General features: G+C 35.4%; 1 protein-coding gene across 1 annotated transcript in view; it reads left to right on the forward strand.

Moving 5' to 3' along the window:
- The window catches only part of LOC150098964 (bromodomain adjacent to zinc finger domain protein 2B-like), a 632705-nt gene that overhangs the window by 334947 nt on the left and 270950 nt on the right, over positions 1-26808 (forward strand). Inside the window, exons 17-19 of the mRNA XM_090405782.1 lie at positions 5723-5834; positions 13032-13174; positions 23229-23333. Coding sequence (XP_090261908.1) covers positions 5723-5834; positions 13032-13174; positions 23229-23333 — 360 coding nt within the window. The remainder of the gene's footprint in view (positions 1-5722; positions 5835-13031; positions 13175-23228; positions 23334-26808) is intronic.

Consider the following 26808-nt stretch of genomic DNA (forward strand, 5'->3'; position numbering starts at 1 on the left):
TTCCTCAATCTTTTTTACCCTAAAGAAACCTTTGAAATAGTTTTCAGGTCTCAGGGAACCCTGGCAAAAAATTTATTATATTTTTGTTTATTTATTTATAATATTATAAATAGTATAGTAGTGCTTAAGGATTAAAGCTATATAACTGGGAGGAGATCTTAATGTAACATTTCTAAGGAATGCAGAGAATTGACCAGGTCTTCTGACCTAATGTCCATTTCTCATCTTCTCCTGGTGTACCCTCTTAGGTATCTACCTGGATACTGAAAGAAAGAAGATGGACTGGAAACTTGCAATTTAGCTGACCAAATTGTATTCTTATTGGCTTCAACCATAATGCAAAATGATGGTAAAACACGATAGAATTTCATGCCGACTAGCATTGCCCAGTTAAATAAGGCATTGTTTTGTCAGGAACCAAAGCAAAATGGCACCTGGGACAAATCCCAGAACACATACCAACTCAATATCAGCAGAATTCAAGGTTGGTACTATCAACATAAGAAGCATCAATTGAAAATAAGTGGAACTAGCAGAAGAACTGGATAAGAACCAGATTGACATAATAGGTATGACTGAAACAAAGAAGATAAAACCAGGTGAGATCTTTCTAAGCAGCAAATACAAAATGTTATATTCAGGTAATAACAATTGGGGAAAAGAAGGAGTAACCGTAGTATTCAACACTGAATGTCAAGATAACCTTGAATCGCAGGTAGAGTGATGCAGACAAATATCAGAATGGGGGGACTGGACAATGAGACTTATTTGTGCCTATGGTCTCACAGAAGGTTCTACTAAGGAAGAAGTGGAGGAATTTTTTGAGGCATTACAGAAGGCAGCTGGCTCAATGAAAAAAAAAAGGAAAAGTTAGTTGTTGTTGGAGATCTTAACAGCAGAGTAAGAAATGATTATCACCCATACAGAAATGTTCTGGCAAAATTTGAAGAAAAGAGCAAAGCTAATAATAATGGTGAGCACCTGCAGGATTTCTGTTCAAGGGACTAGTTATTACTATCATCATGTTCATACATAAAAATGTGCACAAATTCACATGGAGAGAAGATGCAAGAAATAAAAAAGTCTCATTGACTATGTTATTGTTGACAGCGATGTTTTCCCACTAGTTCAGGATACAAGAGTATACAGGAGATTTTAAAGTGGGATTGATCACCATTTAGTTTTGAATAGGATAAAATTGAATTTTGTATTGAAAAGAAGAGTATGTATGAAAGTTTTAAAATGAATCAAGTTTAAGCAGACTTCAAATGTGAACTATAGACTAAAAATACACAGACAAACATTACATAGTATTATGAATGACTATGGAAACAAGAATCAAACCGTGGAGATTCAGTAGTGAACACTGAAGAAAATGTTGATCAAGTCAGCTGGAAAAGCAAGTGGTGAGGTTGTCTTCAAACATATAAAACCAGAAATTCACAGTAAACTCAGAAAGTTAAAGAGGTATTCAAGAAAAAGACCAAACCATATCAAATATTCCTGGCAAGTAGGTTGTGTTCTGAGACAATACAGAGGGGAAATTTAAGATAGTGAAGCACTGTGTAAAACTAGTTAAACAAAAGCCATGGAAAGATTGGTAAGGAAAAAAAAAAATTATGAATATGGTAAAATGTTCCATTGAAAAAAGGAGGCTATTGAAAATTTATTAAATGGAGAAAAGAGTACTGTAAATGGAATCAAATGATAAAGATGATGAAAACTGAAGATATTCTAGATAACTGGAGTAATTGCTTTGAAAGATTGCTAAATGAAGCAAGCAGTTACAGCATGGTGGTAGAAAACATTCAACAGGAATGACATCTAGAATATATATGCACTTTGAAGTAGAAAAAGCTATCACGAACCTGAAATGTGGAAAGGCAGCTGGACTAAATGATATTCGACACAAGAAACTGAAATATGGAGCTTTAAAAGTTTTACACGACCACACTGCATAATCAGTAGGCTTGGTCAGGGGATCAAATTCCAGATGATTGGAGCAGAGCTCTCATAGTAGACTTCTGTAAAAAGGGAAATTAAACCTAATGCAAAAATTACAGAGATATTTACCTACTGAGTATTCCTGGTTAGATTTATGCAAGTATACTTGAGAAACAGCTAAGAAAAATTGTGGAAGAACAAGATTGATTTGGGCCAAATAGAGGTCTTCAGGAGGATTTTCACTTTGGGATAAATACTTGAGAAATCTGGGAATGTAACAAGGATTTGTATTTAAGTTTTGTTGAGCTGATAAAGACATTTGCCTTTACCAGATCAACATAAGCTCTTCAAAATGCTACAGTTATATGGTATAAATGGGACATTATATTTAAGCTGTAAGTCAGTAGTTAGGCTTGGATGTGAGGGTACAGGAAGATGGTTTGAAGTAAAATCAGGTGTGCAACAAGGGTACACGTTATCTCCACTGTTATTCATTATCTATATGGATCACATTATGAAGGAAATTGGTATTAAATCTGATATCAAAATTGGTGATGTTAATCTTGGCTCTTTACTTTATGCAGATGATGTTATACTACAGAATAAATCTGTACAAGTCTGCAAGATTCCTTATCTAAATTGAATAACTGTTGTCATAAATTTGGTATGAAAATCAGCAATAAAAAGACAAAGACAATGAAAATAGGCAGAAACATTGAAAACATCAGCTTCATCCTGAATGGAGAACCTATAGAACAAGTAAAACAGCAGCTATTTAGGCACAATATTTAGTGAAGATGTCAAATTAAATTTGGAAATAGACAGCAGAATTAACAAAGTTGGTGTGGTAGGAAGTCAACAGAATAAATTTGTATAGAATAAGAGAGAGATTGTAGATTAAGTTGTCATTTGACATGTGGTTTTAATGTGGTCTGAAGATCATATTATAGTACTTTGGCTGTCTTTTCAGATATACCTTGGATATGGAGGTTTGGAATAGTGGTGTTTTGTTCTTGTGTGTTTGAGTAGGAAGAGCAGAAGGTATTTCATCTATTTATAGTAACTGTAGCCATTGGCCAGGAAAGTATGGTGAATACTTTCCAAGATAGTTAAGTTCTGTTTTGGAAGGTACATAATTAGAACAAATGGTCTTAGCTCTGTGTATAAGTGTAAAAATACCATACTGGTTGGGCTGGATGAGGATATGATTGTTTATATAGCTATCTTCCTGTGTGTGTGGTTGTGTTGGCTTTCTATAAATGGAAAAAACTAGTGAACCATCTGAAAGGCGAGTGACTAATGTATGAAGAAAAGACAAACAGTTATTAGATTCTATTTCTTTGGTGAAGTAAATTTTGGGATGTTAAGTTACAAAAGAATCCAAAGTTTTTTATGTTGCTCCTCCCACACATAAAAGATTGTTTGCAAAGCTATAGTATGTTTTGTACTGTAAGTGGGCTAAGGATGTTTTTTCTATCTATCTATCTATATATTTATATATATTGTATTTTTTATGTATTTTTTTGCATAGTCCAGGAACCCTGCTCTAGAGACCAAACATGGAACTTTTTCAAGCCACTTCAGGCCTCATTTAAGTGGGGGCAGTGGTCTCACACTGTGTGATGAAGTTCATCTCCCACCTAAAGACAATCACAGACATTCATGCCCAATTGCGGAATCAAATCTGCAACCTGTTGGTTGGAGAGCGGGTACACTAACCAGCTTGGTCAACCAGGCTGGCGAAGTGTCATGCCCAGGGGGCCAAATGCATCTTCAACAAAGTATAACCACATTAAGGGTTTCTATGTAACTGTGATAAGTAATTTGTTTCAGGTTGATTCATGTAAAAGTTAGCTAAAGGGGAAGGAAACCATTGCAGTACCATTAATCTCTTTGTAAATTTTTTCTTGCTGAAAAAAGTAACCAAATACATACATAGTAAATTTGAATAAATCAGATATCAGGGTTGAAGTTTGAATTTATTAATTCAAGAGGGTCTGTTAATGGTACATTAATAAATAAGAAAATGACACTGAAACTTACTGTTATGTCTGAATTTTTAAGGATGTGATTTTTAACCAATGATTTGAAATAGGCAGAATTTATAAATAATAAATATTTATAAAAGTAGAGGAGTTATCAGCAAGAGTGGGGAAGAGACTTAGATAATTGTTGAGCAAGTTTATAAGTATGACTGTCAATGCTGTCAACTATAGGGCATAGGGAAGATATTAGATTTGTGGAGGATTTTGGGTACCCCATAAATACGAGCCGGTTTAACGTAAACAGGCCAAGAAGTTACATTTTTAAATGTTGCTGTTTCCTTCAGTGTTATATTACTTTTAGGTGGTTTCAATTTGTTTAGGATGCTTGGCAACTCTATTCAAAGTTATGAATAACATCCAACACATCAGAAGATTAGGAATGGCTAAAGCAGTCAGAGACTTGTCTAAAATCTGGAAGGATGGATCTGTCTCCATGGGAACAAAGTGGGGATTTTGGCCACAGCTGTTTTTTCAACAGCAACTTATAGATGTGGAGAGATGTGGTGTTACAGAAAGCTATTGAGGATATCATATACTGGAAGGCAGACAAATGGATGAGTGCTAGAAAGGATCCGTAGAACTTTGACTCCTTAAGGATATTGACAGAAGAAAGTTGGAATACTTTGGACACATTGAAAGGATGGAAGGAGAACTCAGAACAGTATAGAAGGTAAGGTCCCTGGAAATAGAGGAAATGGTAGACAATCAGTGAGATGGATGAATGGTGCGTCTGGAGTGACTGATCTTCAGAGAGTCGAAGCCTCCAGAAAAGCATACAACAGGACCACATGGCAAGGAATGGTGTGGTACATCATGAATCATCTGAGTGACCATACCGCATCTGTTGACCAGTAAACTGATGGATGAATGGGCGTAAGCTTATCTATTAGATTCAGTACTGCTTGCTAATTTACATCTCAAACCTAAACTATGTATTGGGCTGCATAATCATCCTTTTACTTCATATAACTATAGCATTCTTAACAGCTTTATTTTTGGCAGCCTTTTCGATCTGCAAAAAGTATAGATCGTTGTTATATTTCCATTCCATATACACCATTGTTTATCTCCACGTTTCTCTTCTACAATTTATTTTAGCTTCTTAAGTGTGCTTGCATAAATCTTACCTTAAATGCTTAGTAGAGAAATTCTTCTGTAAACTTATACATTTGTTTTATTTCCCTTTTTTATAGATGAAAGTGTGAAAAGTTCTAGTCCATTAATCTGGAATTTGACTTTCTAACCAGGCTTTCTGAATTATGTAGTGTAGCTATTGTAAAACTTTTATACTTCTACATTTGAGTATTATCTACTCCAGCTGCCTTTCCACGTATCAGGCTTTTGATAGTTTTTTTTTTTTTTTTCAATTAAAGTATTGTTAACTCCTGAATATTTCCTACTACTGTATCATTAGTTTCAGTTTTCATGTCTCATTTATCATCTTTGATTCCTTTTACTGTGTACTGCAAAATCTTGGAAATAGAGGAAACCCCATTTCTAAACCTTTGCAGTACCTCCAGAACATTTTGTTGCCATCCTAATATATTTAACATTACAATAGGTTAAAAATAATTGAGACCTAGGAATTAGCCTTTTGGAGACTTGTACAACATTATTTGATCTTAATTTGTTCAGACATTACTATTCATTAATTTTAACCCTTATTATTGGTAATATTCAATAAAAATATCACTTAACTATTTGCACATATATTTCCTTCTCTTTTATCTTAGCCGCTTCCTACTCTGAACCGTATTCCTGGACTGAAATTAGCAGGGAAAGCCTTTTCAGATGTCCTGATGTTTTTTGAGTTCCTTCATAACTTTGGAGAAACCTTAGGATTTGGTAAGTTACAACTAATATTTAAAATAACTACCTAAAGTCTTGAAGATACATTTAAGAGTTTTCAAGGTGTTTCTGTACTGAAGTTTTTTGAGATTTCAAATCCTGTACTATGTACACAGTTATATTATCAACAGGCCACTTCAGGAGGCCTGAAGTAACTTGAAAAAATTCTATGTTTGGTCTCTGGAGCAGGGTTTCTGGTATTTTTAAAAAATGAGTAAAAAATACAAAAATATATATATATACAATCAATAAAAATGGAGGAAAAAATCCTCGACCCACCCATGGTACAAATTATACTCTAGATTTACAAGTAACATTTTGTGGGTAGGACCAACATAAAAAATAAATAAATAATTCATGAGAAATCTTTTTATTATTATTATTGCATCCTCAATGTAGTCAGCAGACTCATCATGGGAAGTTCATTCAAATGACAACATATCCTGGTAATATGTTCCATTCACTGACAATTCTCCATATTAAAAATCTACTCCTCACATTCCTCTTCACCACACTTTTATAGATTTTCAATTTTTCATGCAATTATCCCAACTTGGCTGTAGCAACAAAATCATTCACCATTTGAAATTTTAATAAGAATATTAATGTTATCTATTAGCAACTCGTATAGTAATGAATATTGTTGAGATTTTGATCCAAGTATTGGACAGCTGCTGGTGCACTGCTTTTAATGCTGATGTATCACATTTACATATTTGATGAATAAATGGGACTTGTTTCAGTTTATTTTCTTTGACATATGTATTGAATTTGATTTCCTTTAAATTATTGTTATTTAATATATAGCCAAATTAATAAATTTGTTAATTTGGTTGAAGTTTGGTTATTAATATCATCAAAGGTTTAGTTTTCTGTGTGATTAGAAGTTAAAAATTTTTATATCAACATGAATCCAATTTCTGATCTTTATGGGAATGGAAGATAGAGATATAATTGTAAAAAAATACTAAATGCTATATTAAATATTTATTTTGGAAGTTAAAATTATTTTAATATATTGTTTTAGTAATGATGGCCTATATTAAAGTTATCAAAATTATCTTAACCCTTTACCACTCTAATAATACAAAGTACTATAGGCTAGCTCTAGATGAGTCAAAAGCATTAAAGTTTATTCAACGTTAGCGACATGAACACAAACTTAAATATTGTACAGTCCCCATGTTGCTGACATGAACTGATCTGTTTTCGACACTGTAAATATCAGCAACAACAACTGCATCCATACTAATCCAACTTATTATCTGTATGATTTTCTTTTACCACAATGCTGGCATTTGTACAGTGTGATATTCTTTGTCTAAAAGATGTCAAATTTTATTATTTTCTTGTCTTCCATTGTGTATCATATTTCGAATTCCATGACTTCTTATTCTTGAAGCTTTGCAACTGCAAAGCTTCAAGAATAAAAACTAGCTTCCCATTACAATTTTGCTGACAAGACCAGAAAGTAGAGAAGTATCTGCTTACAGCGGAAACTTTCTCTCTTCTGGGAGAAACATGGAGAAACCTCTGCTAGTATTACTTCACATATCCCCACATTTTATTTGGTCTAGTGTTGTTGGCTTAGCAAATTGCTTGTCTGTGATCTGGCTTCTCTCCTTGTAAATGGATAGGCAGTTTTCTCTTCAATCATTCATTTGTTATGGTGAGGGGCATTCTCATTTCTTATTTTCTTAACAATATAGGCATGCCCCAGAGTTCTCTGCTGTTTTATCACCCACCCTCTTTCTGATATATGTAAATGGCTTCTCATGGATGTCAAAACCTGTTCACAGATTTGTTGCCAATAGTACTTTCACTTTACAGTAACTTCACTTCAAGCTTGTCTATCTACAACCATTCATTTAAATTCAAAGTCCTTGCAACAACTCCCGGTTTTTCTCTACTTTTCAAACGATCCAGGATTTTAATTTTTTTTCTTTGAGAGAAATGAATTTTCTTTTCAATGTTGGTTTTTCCCCCTTTTGTTGCAGTCTTAGTGGTCATTACTATAAAAATAAATTTTTTATATAAAAAAAGTATTACATATTAATTATATATGTAACTCACAAGAAAATAAAGTGCTCAGCTTGAGATTAACACACTTATGATTTTTGATGCACTTTCCTGGCAGAAAAGGAAGACAATTTTTAACAATAAAGACTCATCATCATTGAATTCCTGATTTGTACCCTCAAAGGGTGTACAGGATATGATAGAACTACATGAAAAATTTACATAATTAATAACTTCCTATCTACAATTTTCCTCCAAATCAGTCTATTACTTGTCAAGACTCCAATATTATCAGATCTTATATTTCTATCGTCTAAGTCACTTTGTACCGTATCAATCCACCTATTTCTTGGTCTTCTCTTGGTCGTTTTCCTGCTAATCTAGCAGAGAACACTTGTTTTGCTAATCTTTCCTCACCCATTCTGTTTAAGTGACCATACCACCTGAGATTAGCTCACTAATGCATTCCTGGATGCTGACAATGTCAAGTTCTTTCCTAATGTCATCGTTTTTAATATGATATTGCCATTGATGCCATCTATTCACCCCTCTAATCTTTCTGAGGACTCTCATATCTGCAGTCTCTAGTCTTTGGTCAAGTGTTTTACTTCTGACCCAGCTCTCAGATCCATAAGTTAAAACCCCTTTCTTGTATACAGCTAATTTAGTGTTCCGACTAATTTCTCTCTTATTCCATATGAATTTATTCAATTGACTTCCTACCATGCCAGCTTTTTTGATTCTGTTGCCTATTTCCATATTTAATTTACCATCTTCAGTAAAAATCGTGCCTAAGTAGATGAAATGTTTTATTGTTCCACAGGTTCTGCGTTCACAACACAGTTGACATTTTCAATGATTCTACCTATTTTCATTGTCTTTGTCTTTTTATTGCTGACCTTCATACCATACCTATTGCAACAGTTATTCAATTTAGTCAGGGAATCTTGCAAACTTGTAGCGGATTTATTGATAAGTATAACATCGTCCGCATAAAGCAAAGAGCTGACATTAACATCTCCAATTTTGATATCATATCATTTAATACTACTTTCCTTCATAATGTGATCCATATAGATAATGAATAATAGAGAGGATAATGTACATCCTTGTCACACACCAAATTTAACATTAAACCATCTTCCTGTACTTGCTTCAATTATAACTGCTGATTTACAACTCAAATAAAGACTAAGAATTGCTTGATATAATGTCCCATTGACAACATATAACTCTAGCATATTGAATAGCTTCTCTCTTGGCACCTTATCATATGCCTTTTCCAGATCGACAAAACTTAAATACAGATCTTTGTTATATTCCCATGCTTTCTCAACTATTTGTCGTAAAGTAAAGACCTGATCCTGACAGCCTCTATTTGTCCGGAATCCAGCTTGTTCTTCACCAAGCTTTTCTTCCACAATTCTTCTCAACCGTTTCTCAAGTATACTTGCCGGGAACACTCAGTAAGGAAATACCTCTGTTATTCTCACATTCAGTTTTATTTCCTTTTTTATATATGGATACTATGAGAGCTCTACTCCAATCAATGGGAAATCGTCCCTCTGTCCAGACCTTTTGAACTATGCACTGCAGCCACTGTAAGACTTTTATACCACCATACTTCAGCATTTCTGGTTGAATATCATCTACTCCTGCTGCCTTTCCACATTTTAAGTTTTTGATGGGTTTTTCTACTTCAAGTATGGATATGTATTCCTGCCTGTATGCTGGTTGAGTGTTTTTAAACACTGTGCTATCACTGCTTGTTTCATTTAGCAATTTTTTGAAGTAATTACTCCATACTTCAAGGATATCTTTTTCTCCTGTTTTCATGTCACCTTTATCATCTCTGACTCCTTTTACAGCACTCTTTCCTCCATTTCTAAGCTTCTTCAACAACCTCCAGAATATCTTACCACCTTCTTGATATTTATTTTCTATGTGCTTGTCAAAGTCCTCCGATGACTTTTGTTTAGCTAGTTTTACAGTGTTTAGCTTTCTTACATTTGTCTCTGTATTCTCTAAGAGCACAAGCTGACTTATTTGCCAGGAACTTTTGATATGCTTTCTTCTTTTCCTTCACTGCCTCTTTAACTTCGTGTGTCCAGCATGGATTTCTGATTTTTCTATCCTTGCAGACAACTTCACCACATGTTTTTCTGACTGAATCAATCGGGGTTTTCTTCAACGCTTGCCACTGAATCTCCAAGGTTTGTTTCCTGTTCTCAAACTCTTCCATTTTTTCTTCAATAATCTTTGTGTATTTTAGTCTACAGTTCACATCTGAGAGCTGCTCAACTTTTATTCGCTTTAGAACTTTCTTACATGTTATTCTTTTAGATATGCAATTCAATTTTTTCCTGCTCAAGATTAAATAGTGATCACTTCCAATTTCAAATCCTCTGTACACTCGTGTCCTGCACGAGTGGAAAAACATCACTATCAACAATAACATAGTCAATGAGACTTTTCTTATTTCTTGCCTCTTCTCTCCATGTGAATTTGTGCACATTTTTATGTTGGAACATGGTGTTAGTAATAACCAGCCCATGTCCTGAGCAGAAATCCAACAGGTATTTGCCATTATTATTAGCTTTGCTCTTTTCTCCAAATTTTCTCAAAATATTTTTTTTGTCTGACAATCATTTCCTACTCTGCTATTTAGATCTCCAACAAGGACCAACTTTTCCTTTTTCATTGTGTCAGTTACTTTCTCTAAAGCATCAAAAAATTCCTCCACTTCTATCTTAGTAGAACCTTCTGTGGGACCATAGGCACAAATAAGTCTCATTGTCCAGTTCCCCATTCTCATATTTGCCCACATCACTCTACTTGAGACTGCCTGCCATTCAAGAAGATTAGCCTTGTATTTTGTGTTGAATACTATCGCTACTCCTTCTTTGCCTGAATATAACATCTTGTATTTATTGCTCAGATAGATCTCACCAGTTTTTGTCTTTTTTGTTTCAGTCATCCCTATTATGTCGATCTGGTACTTATCTAATTCCTCAGCTAGCTCCATTTCTTTGCCATTCAGGCTTCTTATGTTGACAGTACCGATCTTTAACTCTTGTGATGTTGAGTTGTGGTGTGCTTTCAGATTTGTTCCAGTAGCTGACTTTTCGCCGTTCGCCCTGCTTCCATGGCGAAAACAACGGGGGCCTTGTTTAACTGGGCCTCCAACTGGCATGAAATTTTGTTATTTTGCACCATCATTTGTATATTGGTTTAAGCCAATAAGAATACAATTTGGTCGGCTAAATCCCAAATTGGCAGCCAATCCTCGTTCATTCAGTATCCAGGTAGATACCCAACTGGGTGCCCCACGAGAAGGTGAGGATTGGACATTAGGTCAGAAGCTCTGGTCAGTTCTCCGCATTCCTCTAAAGGCCATGTCGAGGTCTCCTCTAAGTTATACATCTTTGACCCTTAAGCACCCCACATAAAGACTTTATATGGTAAACAATTGACATAGATTCGTGCTAAAGAGTATTTCCCCTAATATAAATTCACTACTTATAACTACATGCGCGATACAGGCAGACACAAATTTAACGACGATAAAATTGGATTTTTAAGTCGCGCAGTGAAAAATATATCAAAAGATAAAGGGTTACTACAATTTGTTGACCATGTTATATCGAAACCGCATTGTATAAGTACTGTGTTATACAGGGGCTACCTGTATTTTAAACATTGCTTCTCTATTAATGGAGTCAAATTATTTTTTGAAGTCTGTAAAGGTTAAAATGAGTGGTAGGTTTTTATTATATGAACTTCTAAGATTCTTCTGATGCAGTTTATCTGTTCTATTGTACATCATTTTTTTAGAAATCCAACTTAGTTTTTTCCTTAAAAAGTGGTCTATTCTGTTGAGTATCATCCTATTGTAGATTTTAACTGTGGCATAGCAAAGTAATACCTATGTAGTTATCTGTTATCCATTCTATTAAGATTGCCTTTTTTGTGTATAGGGACAATTTGGCCTTGTTTCCATTGTTGAGGTATTAATTCTGTGTTTAATACTTGATTTATTATGGTAAGGAGGTGGGATAAAGATCATCCCATCATCATAATGGTTGTAGAAGTAAATATTCTACAGGTTTTCCCCATTGATGTAGTGTTAGGTCTGTTGAATGGGAATGCAATATAATGTCACCAGCAAAATCAAAATTGTTTATTAGTTTTTCATCCATCTGAAGAAGGTTATTTATATATGGAGCCTGTTGTACTCAGCATGTAGCGTGTGCGTCCAAAACACTAGGCAGTCCGAAGAAAGAGCATCCTAAGTTCACTTCTAATTGGCAAATTCTTGAGTGCCTCCATAGTGCAGTTGGAAGAAGGGTGGTATGTTGCATCCTTCAATTGGAAAAGGCGTAAGTTCGATTCTCATCGTGAGTCTGCCTTGGTATCACCACTTCTGGGTCTGCCTCCCACTGACGAGACCTCAATAAAGATCGAAACTGGTCTGGGTAGTGGCCCTTCCCTTAATTCATAGCATTATACATGTCTGCAAGGAGATGTGCTTTGCATTATGGGAGATACTAAGACAAGGAGAGAGGAGAGCTTGGTCCACCTTTGCTACACGTTGCCAACAAATGTACCACCTTGCCTCAGTCCTGAAGATATTTTCAGGTGCAAACTGTGTTTGCCTACACTTGGATAAAGGATTAAACTAAATTTATTATTGTCTAACCAAGTGTAAAATAAACTTCAAAAAGCTTTTGTTAACTTACACTAGATAAAGGATTAAACCAAGAATATAATTTCTCGGCATCTTTAATTTATCTCAGATTAACTTCAAGTCTCAATCCTAGACACTGTACAGAATTCTTTGAATGACTTAAATCTCTCAAACACTTTTGACAGCATGGTATATTGGACATTTTCTGTCACTATAACAAAACTCAACGATAATAGTTTGTTATAGTGGATATTTTAGAATAGCAATTTTTTATTTTTATTTTTATGATATTATCTGTGGGGCTTCTGTTGACACTTTTTGTTAGTTGTTGTATTGAGAATGTTATAATGGTGTTTGTTATAGTGAGTGTAGACTGTAATGATTATAAAAATATACTTCAGCAATACATTGATAATAGACAATTTATAACTGTGTACTAATTTTAATAGTGTAATAAATAATAATGCACATTATTTTTCATTTTTTAGACATGGATAGCCTGCCTACTTTAAACACTATGCAAATGGCACTTCTGAACTTAGATGAAAGAAGTGAAGAAGAACTTCTGTCTGTTGTGCAGCATCTTTTAATATGTGCTATAGAAGATCCAGGGATACCACATTGTCCTGAAGTAATTCTCTCTCTCTGGCTCTCTTTTCCTGTTTAACCACTTGTGCATTTGTAATTTATGTACAGGGTGTTCGGGATAAATTTGACATATTTATAATTAATTATATTTTTCTGTAAGTTACATGTATTAACACACGCTTCTCTTCATTTAAAAGTTTGGACCCTTCTTCATTCATATACAAGATGTCAGAAAGGATGGATAGCTGGAACCCACCTGAATCATGGAAGAGAATAACTTGTATCATGATGATTCGTGCCCGCCATCAAAATAAGGATATTACGACTGCTGCCCAATGCTCCCTGAATACAGTAAAAACAATCAGGCATGAACTAGAGACTTGCAATGGTGACTACGAGGATGTAGCAAGAAGAAAGATCCCTAGCAGACGATCTGATTGCGTTCGTACAGCAGAATTCCTCGCAAATCTGCAGGAACAGGTGTTGAAGAACCCTGGCATTGGAATTCGGGCTTTGTTCGTGGAGTTGCTAACTGTAGTCAAGCCCTGGATAACAAGGGTAGCCAATGGTAGGCCGTATGTATGGCAGCAGGATTCGGCCCCTTGCCACACCTCTGGGAAAAGTCAAAAATGGTTGTCTGAAAATTTCTACGACTTCACCAGTCCAAATGTTTGGCCTCCAAACTCCCCAGACCTTAACCCCATGGATTATTTTGTATGGGGCGCAGTTGAAAAAGACACCAATCGCACTTCCAGTAATACAAAAGCCCAGTTAATGGATAAAATTAAAACAGTTTTTGCGGCCCTTCCCAGGGAGACTGTAGCATCAGCTTGTTCGAGGTTCCGAAGCAGAATTGAAGCTGTGATCGATGCTAATGGTGGTTATTTTGAGTAAATCTTGTTGATAGTATTGTAATTAACTCTGCCTGTAATGTTTTTTTGTCAATTCATTAAATTTAATAGATACAAAGAAGATTTTCTTTTTCCTTACGAAACTGTCAAATTTATCCCGAACACCCTGTATATGATATATGCTTTTGAAACTTTGAAAACTCTGTCCATCTCTATGTTTTATTTATTTTTAAAACAAGAACTCTAGTGTGTGGGTTGCCAAGAAATTATAGGAAGTTGGCAATATAATGCTTGCAGAATTCAGTATATGAACTTGGAAGCATTGTAATTTTTGAAGCATGACCTATCCATATGCAAATGTAAGTTTCTGTGGGAAGTTTTCGAAGTGGGAAGGTATTGAGATCACATTATCATGTAATTAAAGAGTTTAATGGAAATAAGCAGTTAAAACCCGACAAGTTTCGTAAGTCATGCAACATACGTGATCAGGGGATACTGGTACCTAAACGTTTTACACAACAAAAGCCAATTAATTACATATTAGATTTTTTTGATAATTTCACAACTGGAACATTGATGGTTGTTGCTATCACGTATTGTGGTATCATGCGTGTTATATCCTTGGTCACTTGCAGTTAATTTTTGATGTAAGCAGACCATATGTGATGTAAATTACACCTTGATTTTTATTGCTTTGTGTAGGGATCCTAAGCATTTGTGAGGCATCTTTTCTTGCAAAATTGTTACGATCAATATACGATCTTTTTGTTTGTTGCCAAAGTACTATATGGCCAATAGTGGTTATGTGGAAATTTTTTTTTGGGGGGGGGGGTCTTTCCCCCCCCCCCCCCCCCAAAAAAAAAAAAAAAAAAAAAAAAAAAAAAGAAAGAAAGAAAAAGGGGAAAAAACACTAGAAAATTTTCCAAAAACCTTTTTGTAATTAAAGTTAATTTTTTTTTAAATTTATGTCGTGTCTTCTATTTCTATACTACTTATGAATTAGCAATCATTGCCGATGCTCAGTCATAGGACATACGCGATGCGATAGTGTGTGTTCTCAAATCGTCTACTCAACCCCCCCCTCCCAAGATTAAACCCTGAGTGTGCTGTTGTTTCGAAATGCTACAAAAGCAGTGAATCTCATAGACACCTGGTTTTTCCATGGGGTTATGTGGATATTTTGGTGGATGTAGGAATCTTGATATTTTTTATAAAGGTAAAAAAGCCACTTATATTGTACTCGCAGAGCAAATCTCCACATTATCCCATATAAAAAAAAACAGGTATCTGTGAGATTCATTGCCCTTGTGACATTTGTTATGTAGGCCAAACTGGAAGGTTGGGAGAAAATTTAACTGCTACGGATCCAGGATATTACACGTGATACTAGAGAACATGATAGCAACAACTAGCCATGTTACAGTTCTGAAATTATTAAACACATAGTAATAGTCAAGGAAGACACAGGAAATACAACAGTAGTTATGAATTCAGATGAATACACAAGAAAAATGAACAGCCTGTTAGAAGATTCCAATACCTATTCATCCTTAGATAAGGATCTCACATGGCACACATATAATTAAACAAATGACTTGATCAAAAAGTTACCTAGTTGGCCAGAAGAGTTTAAAAAATCTTTATCATCGAAGCATCCATTAGTCCAAAGAAATTATAGTGCTCCAAAAATACACAAAAAGAATATTCAATTATGGTTAATTGTAGATGGGAGAGATTGCAAGCTCAAACTTGGCTAAATATCTATCAAACCTGATATCACCACACATAGGAAAAACAGAATCATTTGTAATAAATATTTTACATTTTATTGGAAAAGTAGAGGATATAAATATAGAACCTTCGGACATCTTAGAAGTTTAGATGTAGCCAGTCTCTTCACCACTGTTCCCAGAAATGACACAGTGGATCTGCTTGTAAATCTTTTCCCACCTGACACTGTAAGACTGTTAAAACTATGGAAAACACTTTCTTTTTTTTTTAAATTTCAAGACAAATATTGGGAACAAGAAGAACTTGCCATGGATTCCTCCCTTTCTCCAGCCTTAGCCAACCTGTTTATGGAAAATTTCGAAACTAATGCATTAAAAAACTACCAGAAGAAACCAAAAATTTGGTTACATTACATCGATGATATTTTCGCTATTTGGTCAGGAACAATGAATGAGCTAGGTTGCTTCCAAAGATTATCTTGAAAAACTTGCATCCCAATATATACGAGGGTGGTCTGAAAAGTTCTCAGCCTAACAATGAAAAAACAATTTCAAAGTTATTTTTATTTTTCAACATAATCTCCCTTAACACTAATACATTTATACCAGCGATGCTCCAGCACCATTATTCTGTCCCTTTTGTGGTTCTCAGTAAGATCTGCAAAATACCCCTCATCATCATCATCATCAAATTCCTGCCATGTACCCTCAAGGGATGTACAGTATGATAGTAATACATGAAAAAAATTACATCATTACTAACTTCCTTTCTACAATTTTCCTCCAAATCAGTCTGTTTTAATGAATAACAGAGGGGATATAATGTACATCCTTGTCTCACACCAGATTTAACATTAAATCATCTTCCTGTACTTCCTTCAATTCTAACTGCTGACTTACAACTCAAATAAAGACGTCCAGGCTTTCTGAACTATGCAGTGCAGCCACTCTTATACCACCATACTTCAGCATTTCTGATCGAATATCATCTACTCCTGCTGCCTTTCCATATTTCAAGCCTTTGATGGCTTTTTCTACTTCAAGTAGGATATATATTCCTAACTGCATGCCTGGTCAGTGTTTTTTACCACTCTGCTGTCATCGCTGCTTGTTTCATTTAACAGCCTTTCAAAGTAAAATACCCCTCTACAGCTGCAGTCACCTCTTGATTCAAAGAAAAACGCCCACCAGTGAGGAAGAGTTTTATTTTTGGGAAGATATAAGTCGGAGGGAGCCAAATCTGGGGAATAGGGCAGATGTTCCAACAATTCATAGTGCAGATCCCTTAATTTTCTCATTGCCAAAACACCTTTGTGGCCAGGTGCTTTGTCTTGATGAAAGATGACTATTACTTCTACAAACTGGGTCTTTTCTCACAAATTTTGTCATCTAGTCTAATTAAAAGATCAGAATAATATTCTCCAGTTATTATTTTACCCTTTTCAAGATAATTAATAAACAAAATGCCTTTAGCATCCCAAAACACTGATGCCATGACCTTTCCTGCTGATGGAACCGGCTTTGTCTTCTTTGACACTGAACAACCAGCTTCTGTTCACTGTTTTGACTGCTGTTTGGATTGTGGTATGTAATGGTGAATCCAAGTCTCATCCACAGTAATAAATCGACATTCAAAATCAGTTTTTATTTTTGTTGAAACACTCCGAGCACTGTTCAGAGATTTTTCATTCGAGTGTGGTTTTGATCTGCTGTGAGCAAGCACGGCACCCATCTTGCGCAGAGCTTTTTCATTTGCAATTCTTCATGCAAAATATATCCTGCGTGTTCTTTTGAAATTCCTGTAGTCTCAGCAATTTCACTCACTTTGACTTGCCAGTCATCCAATACCATACCGTGCACTTGATCAATGATTTCTGGTGTCATTACACTTTTTGGACATCCTTCACGTGGATCATCTTCAAAGCTGGTACGGCCATGTTTAAACTCGGCAGCCCATTTCTTAATTGTCGAAAATGAAGGAGAAAAGTACTCATAAACTTTTATTAACTTCAAATGAATTTGTTTTGCCATTAAACCTTTTACAAAGAATTTTATAACCACATGATACTCAATTTTATCCATTTCAAGGGATACAGACAACACTTTTGCTTAAGACAGCTGTATAAAACAAACTACTTGATAGAATGACTTGCAATTTCACATGGATGCTTATGACAGATGTACCAACTTAGAAAAAAAAAAATCCTGCCGATAGTGTTGCCATTTATGGTGGAGGCCGAGAACTTTTCAGACCACCCTCGTAAAATTCACTCTTGAATTAGAACAAGACAAAAAATTTCTTTTCCTTGATATCCTTTTCGAAGTAAACGATGAGGGGAAAAGATTATCCTATTCCATATACAGAAAATCTCCCAAAACAGGAATATTTTTAAATGCCGCTTTACACTACCATCCATTGCAAAAGATAGGCATAATTAAAATTTTACAAGACTGGGCATACAGTATGTATCAAGCATATCAATTAAAAGAAATGAAGAACTACAATATCTCAGACAGAACCTCGTACTTGATGGTTTTGAACCCAAGACGATCAAAAAAATTCTTAATACACATCCTGCAACTTCCTTACTTATACAAGATTTCAAGAATGCAATCACGTTCCCCTACATCAAGAATGTCACAGACAAAGGAGCTATTTTTACCTTAAGATTCCTACATCCACCAAAACTTCTACATCACCCCATGACAAAACCAGGCATCTCTGTGATTCATTTCTCTTGTGGCATTTGTTATGTAGGCCAGACAGGAAGTTCGTGAAGATCCACATGTCTGAATACATAAAAGACCTTGAAATGGTAGAGAAGCTTATAAGAGAGAGCTTTCATCAAAAATTTAACTGCCACGGACTCAGGACATAACACACGTGATATCACAGAACATGATAGCCATTTGTATTCTGGTTTACCAATTTTAAATTGGTAAATACATTGTAAAGTTATCAAAACATCTAATATGTGTAATTAATTGGCAGTAGACTTTTGTTGTGTAAAATGTTTAGATACCAGTACTCCTGATGATGTGAGTCGTATGACTTACGAAACTTGTCCGGTTTTAATAGCTTATTTTTTATTAAAACCTTTAATAACGTAATAATGAGGTCTCAATACCAATAACTTCCCACATAACCTATCTATTTTCAGGTATCTGGTAGCCAAATTTCCTTTGCTTTTTATCAGAGCTGAGGTGGTGCAGATTTGAAAAAGCTTGCATGGGAATTTTCTGCGAAAGCTGATTATATTAATGTATACAAAATTCATGTTACATCATCTGTAGAGAATTCATGTTACATTATCATTGATAACTTTTTGCAAATAACAAATGTAATAACATCCAATTCTTTTTCATTTGTACCAATCTATTCTGTAAGGAAAACGTTCATAAATCATCGTGCCTCCTGTAATGTTCATTGTGCTCTGTTCGGCTCTTGAAAATCTAAGGAAGAGTGTGTGGTTTCTGTGCCAAACTACCCATATCCATAGAAGTTCTCCAAGGTAAACAGCCTCTAGTCCATGAAGTAATGTAGATAAGGAAAATCTGCAAGGTAGATCCATAACCTAAGGAAAAGGGTTGAATCTGAAGGACTGGGCCAGTTGCCATGGGATGTGAGTATGGCATTGTACCAGGAGGAAATTATATTATAGCTTTGAGGAGGTGGTGTACTATATTCAAACTCTCACATTCTGCTCCAGCACAATAGTTGGTGGTTTTTACAGAACCCAGTGACTCTTTAGATGACTAGCTACATAATAACCTTGTTTCAGATTAATCACAGAAATAGTTCTGGTGCATGCACATCAGGGATAGCTGTAGGTGAGGGACTATTTTGATAATTTTGTGAATATCAGATCATGGTGCAACGTTTTATCCATGCAAACCTTGACCTGATGTTAGTGAGATTATGAATAATCTGGCAGTGATCTAAATCATTAGGTCTGTAGTCTTATAAATAATGAGTAGTGGTGAGGATGGTTGATAATCCTTGGAGCATTGTGTGGTAAGTGCATGAACTTGAACACCTTTATGGTTGTGTGCTACTAATGCATTGAGAACTAAATGTGTGTACGTTCTTAATGTGGGATGATGATGACAGAATGCCTCAAAGTCAGAATGCTACATAGCCACTGCAATGATATCATTTGGGCCTTGCACATTGAAAGACAGCATTAGCTGGTGTTGCTTTCATACTTCACAATTGCTTTAGCATTGATTGCACCCATATTGCTATCTATTGAGACTTATTCGTTGACTTAGATTACACCATGATGGCTGCTCTTCTATGCACAACGTCAAGATCAGTACCTAGGTCATCTGTGGATGATTTTGATCAAGGCTCAAAGTATGCCTGTATGTCATACCTGAATGGTGCTGCATATTAACCAGTGGCTTCAAGGCCTCAACAGCTGCCTTGATGCTTCTGTTCTAGTGGCCTTATCACCAGAGTGATCGCACCATAACAGTATGAAAGCAACTCCGCCTAGTGCTGCCTTTCAGTGCACAAAGCAGGAACAGCGTCGTTGTAGTGGCTAGATGGGATTTTAACTTAGAGGTGTTCAGTCAGCATTCCACATTAAGAACCTAAAGGCATCCTTTCTTAATGTAGATAAAGCATGACATGCCCATGCATCTAGCCAAAGTATGGCCTCAATATCATCAGCAATATATATGCAGCGATGGTGTCCTGCACTTTGCTAATGCCATGTCAGGGATGCAGCAGATTCAGCCAGTCAAACCCTCACCTTTATCTGTTTTTGAAGTGACAAAGCTCATGATATAGTAGTCACATACAAGCATGGCTGTAATTCCTAGGAGAATTGTTGTTGAACTGTTCTTGAAAGGATCGTATAATCGAGAAACTTTATTGTACTCTCCCCTTGATATTTCCAATTATTTGCAAGATTTGTCCTTTTTTTTATATCTGCAAAAATTTGTCTTTTGGGGAAGCATCAATCCAATATTATGGCATAGCATTAGTTTTCATGTGGCTTCTTTCAAGCTAGGATGTGGAATCCCTGTTCATTTAATGAAGGGAGACAACACGAGTAGTAAGATGCTGCTGTTTAAGGTAACCCTTAAATTGTGGATGAATCTCACAAGGCCTTCTCACGATTTGTGAAGGAGCAATTATGCATCCTGCCACTTTTATTGAGATCTTATTAGAGACCCGTAAAGATACTGAGTGGGATATCTGTTCTGGAGAGTGGATTAGATGTGAAGTTACTGATTCTGGAAGAGAAAATTGTTGAGTTAGGGTTATTATTGAGCACTTGGGTTGTCCACTGTAGGCTATTAGTAAAGAATTTGAAACTTACCTGCTCAGAACAGTTTTGGGATGCTGTAGCCTCCTGCTTGGTTTATTAACAGGTTAGGGCAAATGTCAGCATTTTCAGAGAATGAAAAGCTTTGATCTTGAGGATGCCTGCTTCTCGGTGAACCTGTACATTTCTTTGGAACCACAGTGCAATGAAAGCCATTTCTAAGCATTTGTTCTGGATGCTCTGTAGTTTGCTGATATTTGAATGTTCTCTATGATTTCATTCCAAAACATATATCAGAATTAGTCTCAGCATCTTGTGTAGTAACTTGAGTTCCATTCTTAAAGGAGCAGAGATTGCATAGTGGCCTATTGTCCTCTTTGCTTTTTGGGCAGACATAATCAATGTGCATCATGAAGCAAACCTGTTTATTTAGCTGTACCTCTGAATTATTTAGCTACTGGTTGTCATTTGGGATGGAGTTGCTAAACATGACCCTTCTGGGGATGCTCTTCTGGTGAATAGAAATGCAGTGCTTTGATTTGCATTAATGTTAGTTCGCCATTTCTTAAACTATTATTCCATTTTCAAGATTGCTTTTTGTAGTTTTTTAGTTGCTAGTGTGGGTTGGAGAGAGTGGATCATTATAACAGCATCATCTGCATAAAAAGCCATCCATTCCAACTGCAGATTGGAAGGCACTCCATAAAATGGTAGTTTAAGTCAACTTCTATATCAGACCCAGTCAGATCTCCTGGAAATATTAAGAGTGACTATAAAAGAATATTCTATGTTATGCATTCTCTGGAGTGTGATGCCAGAGCAGACTTGATGGATACACATTTACTTTCCTTGTAATTTAAGAAATTATGCATGATGCACTTTGGCTGGTTCATGTAGACAGTAGTTGTTTTGACATCACTGTTAATATTCTATTAGAAATCATAGGTCAAGTTCAGATGTCTCTTAATGGGAATGCATGTTTTTAGATTTTTTTAATTCACAGTGATGCACTGAAAAGTTATTTAGGTTAGACTCATGTATATCTCTCCTAGTCACCTCAAAATGATCTAAACCTCTGGCCATGATGTGACCTTGGCAGTCATTCCCTGCATATCACTGTAGTCTGACTCCCTTCACAATCTGACAGAAAAGAGTAATCAAAATTATTCTCTAGCTGGTTGGATAAACCATTAGTTTAAGTTCTATGCACTATCTACAACCTCATTTGAAGAACTACTTTACTGCTCTTCTTTAAAAACGGGAGGATATTGATTCCTACAATGTCTTTAGCATTCCCACAAACTGTGTCACCTATGCCACATGTGAAAATAGAGTGGGTGGTACAGAAATCAATGTCTCCAATGTGGTAAGAGCCTCTTCTTACTTGTTATAAGGAAAGTAGTAGCAGTGAAATTAATCTATGATTGTGGGCTGTCTAGCTGACTTTTTTTATCAACTTGTGGAGATATATTTCTCTGTAAGAAATAGTAACGAGGTTTGCCAGAGCGCCTGTTAGTGGAAACAGGCAGTACCAACCATAGAAAGATGGAGTTGACTGAAAAAAGTCTAGATGTTGCACACCACATAATACTAAGCATTTACTAATAAAAGAGGCTCATTATTTTTTAATTCCCACTTTCCTCTCTCTCTCTCTCTCCTTCCTGATATTTTCTTATTGTTTAAATTCAGCACCCATGTTGATTATTTCATATAGAGAGGAAAAAATGTAGAAAAAATTGGTAGTTCTACAATGAATTCCCTTATATGCCAATTTTTATATTTACACTTAGAAACCAAAATCTTGCTAGTGTTATTGATTTAATAATGAGAATATAAATTCTTTGAAAATTAACATTGCTATTGTGGTAGTAATAACAAAAACAATACCTACCACTAATACAAATGTCATCAAAGTAGCCACTTCTGTATTGCATCCAACCAACCTCTTTCTCATTATTCATTTGTTGTTGTTGTTTTTTTTCATTTCCTAACTCACTACCCATGTATGGTACTAATGTACTATAGGTTGATCAACCATCCTTTCCTGTATAGGCTCAAAATAAAAAAAAAATTAATAAATGTAAGTTATTATATTTTTGATTAATTTGTTCAGAAGCTATGTTACATGTAATGACTGCTTCAGTTTAGAATAAATAACCAAATTTATAGAGTATGCTTAAAAAAAATCCTTGTTTGTTTTCATGACAGTAAAGTGATTTTTCTTCAAACTCACTATTTAGGCTTTAACAGTACTCGGACAGACATTGCGAGATGCAGATATTACAAACAGCAATTTGTCAGAAGTATTGAGACTGTTCTTTATAGCCCATGATAAAGAAAGCCAGGTAAAAACATAATAAAATAAAAAATATGTATATCTATATTTGTGTGTGTTATACTGAAAAATACATTAACTTGATATTAGCAAAGAAAGTTAATATATATTATAACCTTTTTTTTTTTTTTTTTTTTTTTTGCATTCAAATTGATAAATGGTGGCATAACTAGGAGGAATGTTTATTTGACACCCGGTCTTATTTAAGTAATTGTTCAGACAATTTGTACTCTTTTAATAAAGGATGATGATATATCATCATCATCAAATTCCTGCCATGTACCATCAAAGTGTGTACAGGATATGATAGTACTACATGAAAATTTTACATCATTACTAACTTCCTATCTACAATTTTCCTCCAAATCAGTCTGTTACTTGTAAAGACTCCAACATTATCAGATCTTATATTTCTATCGTCTAAGGTACTTTGTACTGTATCAATCCACCTATATCTTGGTCTTCCTCTGGGTCTTTTTCCTGCCAACCTAGCAGAGAACACTTGTTTTGTTAATCTTTCCTTGCCCATTCTGTTTAAGTGACCATACCACCTGAGATTAGCTCTGCTAACGCATTCCTGGATGCTGAGAATGTCAAGTTCTTTCCTAATATCCTCATTTTTAATATGATATTGCCATTGATGTCATCTGTTCATGCCTCCCAATCTTTCTCGGGACTCTCATATCAGTCTTCGGTCAAATGTTTTACTTCTGACCCAGCTCTCAGATCCATAAGTTAAAACTGGTTTGAACACTGTTTTGTATACAGCTAATTTAGTGTTGTTACTAATTTCTCTCTTATTCCATATGAATTTTATTCAATTGACTTCCTACCATACCAGCTTTGTTGATTCTGTTGTCCATTTCCATATTTAATTTACCATCTTCACTAAAAATCGTATCTACGTAGCTGAAATGTTTTACTTGTTCTAAGTTCTCCATTCACAATGCAGTTGATATTTTCAATGTTTCTGCCTATTTTCATTGTCTTTGTCTTTTTAATGCTGACCTTCATACCATATCTATTATAACAGTTATTCAATTTAGTCAAGGGAATCTTTTTTAGACTTGTAGCAGATTTATTTAGAAGTATAACATCGTCCGCATAAAGCAGAGAGCTGGCATTAACATCTCCAATTCTGCTATTTAATACCACTTTCCTTCATAATATGATCCATATAGATAATGAATAACAGAGGGGATAATGTACATCCTTGTCTCCCACCAGATTTAACATTAAACCATCTTCCTGTACTTCCTTCAATTCTAACTGCTGACTTACAACTCAAATAAAGACTAAGTATTGTTTGATATAATTTCCCATTGACACTATATAACTGTAGCATATTGAATAGCTTCTCTCTTGGCAACTTGTCATATGCCTTTTCCAGATTGACAAAACTTAAATACAGATCTTTGTTATATTCCCATGCTTTCTCAAGTATTTATCGTAAAGTGAAGATTTGATCCTGACAGCCTCTATTGGGCGTGAATCCAGCTTGTTCTTCACCAAGCTTTTCTTCCACAATTCTTCTCAACTGTTTCTCAAGTATACTTCCATAAATCTTGCCAGGAACACTCAGTAGGGAAATACTTCTGTAATTCTCACATTGTTTTATTTCCCTTTTTTATATATGGATACTATGAGAGCTCTACTCCAATCATTGGGAATTCGTCCCTCTGTCCAGGCCTTTTGAACTATGCAGTGCAGCCACTGTAAGACTTTTATACCACCATACTTCAGCATTTCTGGTTGAATATCATCTACTCCTGCTGCCTTTCCACATTTCAAGCCTTTGATGGTGCCTTTTTCTACTTCAAGTATGGATATGTATTCCTGACTCAATGATTGGTCAGTGTTTTTTACCAATGTGCTGTCATCGCTGCTTGTTTCATTTAGCAGTTTATCAAAGTAATTACTCCATATTTCAAGGATATCTTTTTCTCCTGTTTTTGTGGCACCTTTATCATCTCTAACTCCTGTTACAGCACTGTTTCCTCCATTTCTAAGCTTCTTCAACAACCTCCAGAATATTTTGCCACCTTCTTCATATTTATTTTGTATGTTCTTGCCAAAGTCCTCCCGTGACTTTTGTTTAGCCAGTTTTACACAGTGTTTAGCTTTCTTACATTTGTCTCTGTATTCTCTAAGAGCACAAGCTGACTTATTTGCCAGGAACTTTTGATATGCTTTCTTCTTTTCCCTCACAGCCTCTTTAACTTCCTTTGTCCACCATGGAGTTCTGATTTTTCTTTCCTTGCAGACAACCTCACCACATGCCTCTCTGGGTGAATCAATCAGGGTTTTCTTCAAGGTTTGGTTCCTGTTCTCAAACTCTTTTATTTTTTTTCCAATTATCTTTGTGTATTTTAGTCTACAGTTCACATCTGTGAGATGCTCAACTTTTATTCTCTTTAAAACTTTCTTACATGGTATTCTTTTCAATATGCAATTCAATTTTATCCTGCTCAAGACTAAATAGTGATCACTTCCAATTTCAAATCCTCTGTACACTCTGGTGTCCTGCACCTGGGGGAAAACATCACCATCAACAATGACATAGTCAATGAGACTTTTCTTATTCCTTGCCTCTTCTCTCTGTGAATTTGTGCACATCTTTATGTTGGAACAAGTTGTTAGTAATAACCAGTCCATGTCCTGAACAGAAATCCAACAGGTATTTGCCATTATTATTAGCTTTGCTCTTTTCTCCAAATTTTCCCAAAATATTTTTGTATGTCTCACAATCATTTCCTACTTTGCTATTTAGATCCCCAACAAGGACCAACTTTTCCTTTTTCATTGTGTCAGCTGCTTTTTCTAAAGCATCAAAAAATTCCTCCACTTCTACCTTAGTAGATCCTTCTGTGGGACCATAGGCACAAATAAGTCTCATTGCCCAATTCCCCATTCTGATATTTGTCCACATCACCCTACTTGAGACTGCCATTCAAGAAGATTAGCCTTGTATTTTGTGTTGAATACTGTGGCTACTCCTTCTTTTCCTTGATTGTCATTGCCTGAATATAACATTTTGTATTTATTGCTCAGAAAGATCTCACCAGTTTTTGTCTTTTTGTTTCAGTCACCCCTATTATGTCGATCTGGTACTTATCTAATTCCTCAGCTAGCTCGATTTCTTTGCCATTCAGGCTTCTTATGTTGATAGTATTGATCTTTAACTCTGGTGATGTTGAGTTGGTGTGTGTGCTTTCAGGTTTGTTCCAGTAGCTGACTTTTTGCTGTTCGCCCTGGTTCTCTGGCGAAAACAACAGGGGCCTTGTGTAACCTGGAGATGACCCAGCAGGCATGATATTTTGTCATGTTGTACCATCATTTTTTATTTTGATTTAACCAATAAGAATACAATTTGGTCGGCTAAATCCCAAATTGCTAGCCCATCCTCGTTCGTTCAGTATCCATATAGATACCCAACAGGGTGCACCATGAGAAGCTGAGGATTGGACATTAGGTCAGAAGCCGTG

This window comes from Typopeltis vanoorti, chromosome 15 (genome assembly GCF_054136105.1).
Source record: "Typopeltis vanoorti isolate ZY-2024b chromosome 15, IOZ_Tvanoo_1.0, whole genome shotgun sequence".
In the NCBI taxonomy this organism is placed as follows: domain Eukaryota; kingdom Metazoa; phylum Arthropoda; class Arachnida; order Uropygi; family Thelyphonidae; genus Typopeltis; species Typopeltis vanoorti.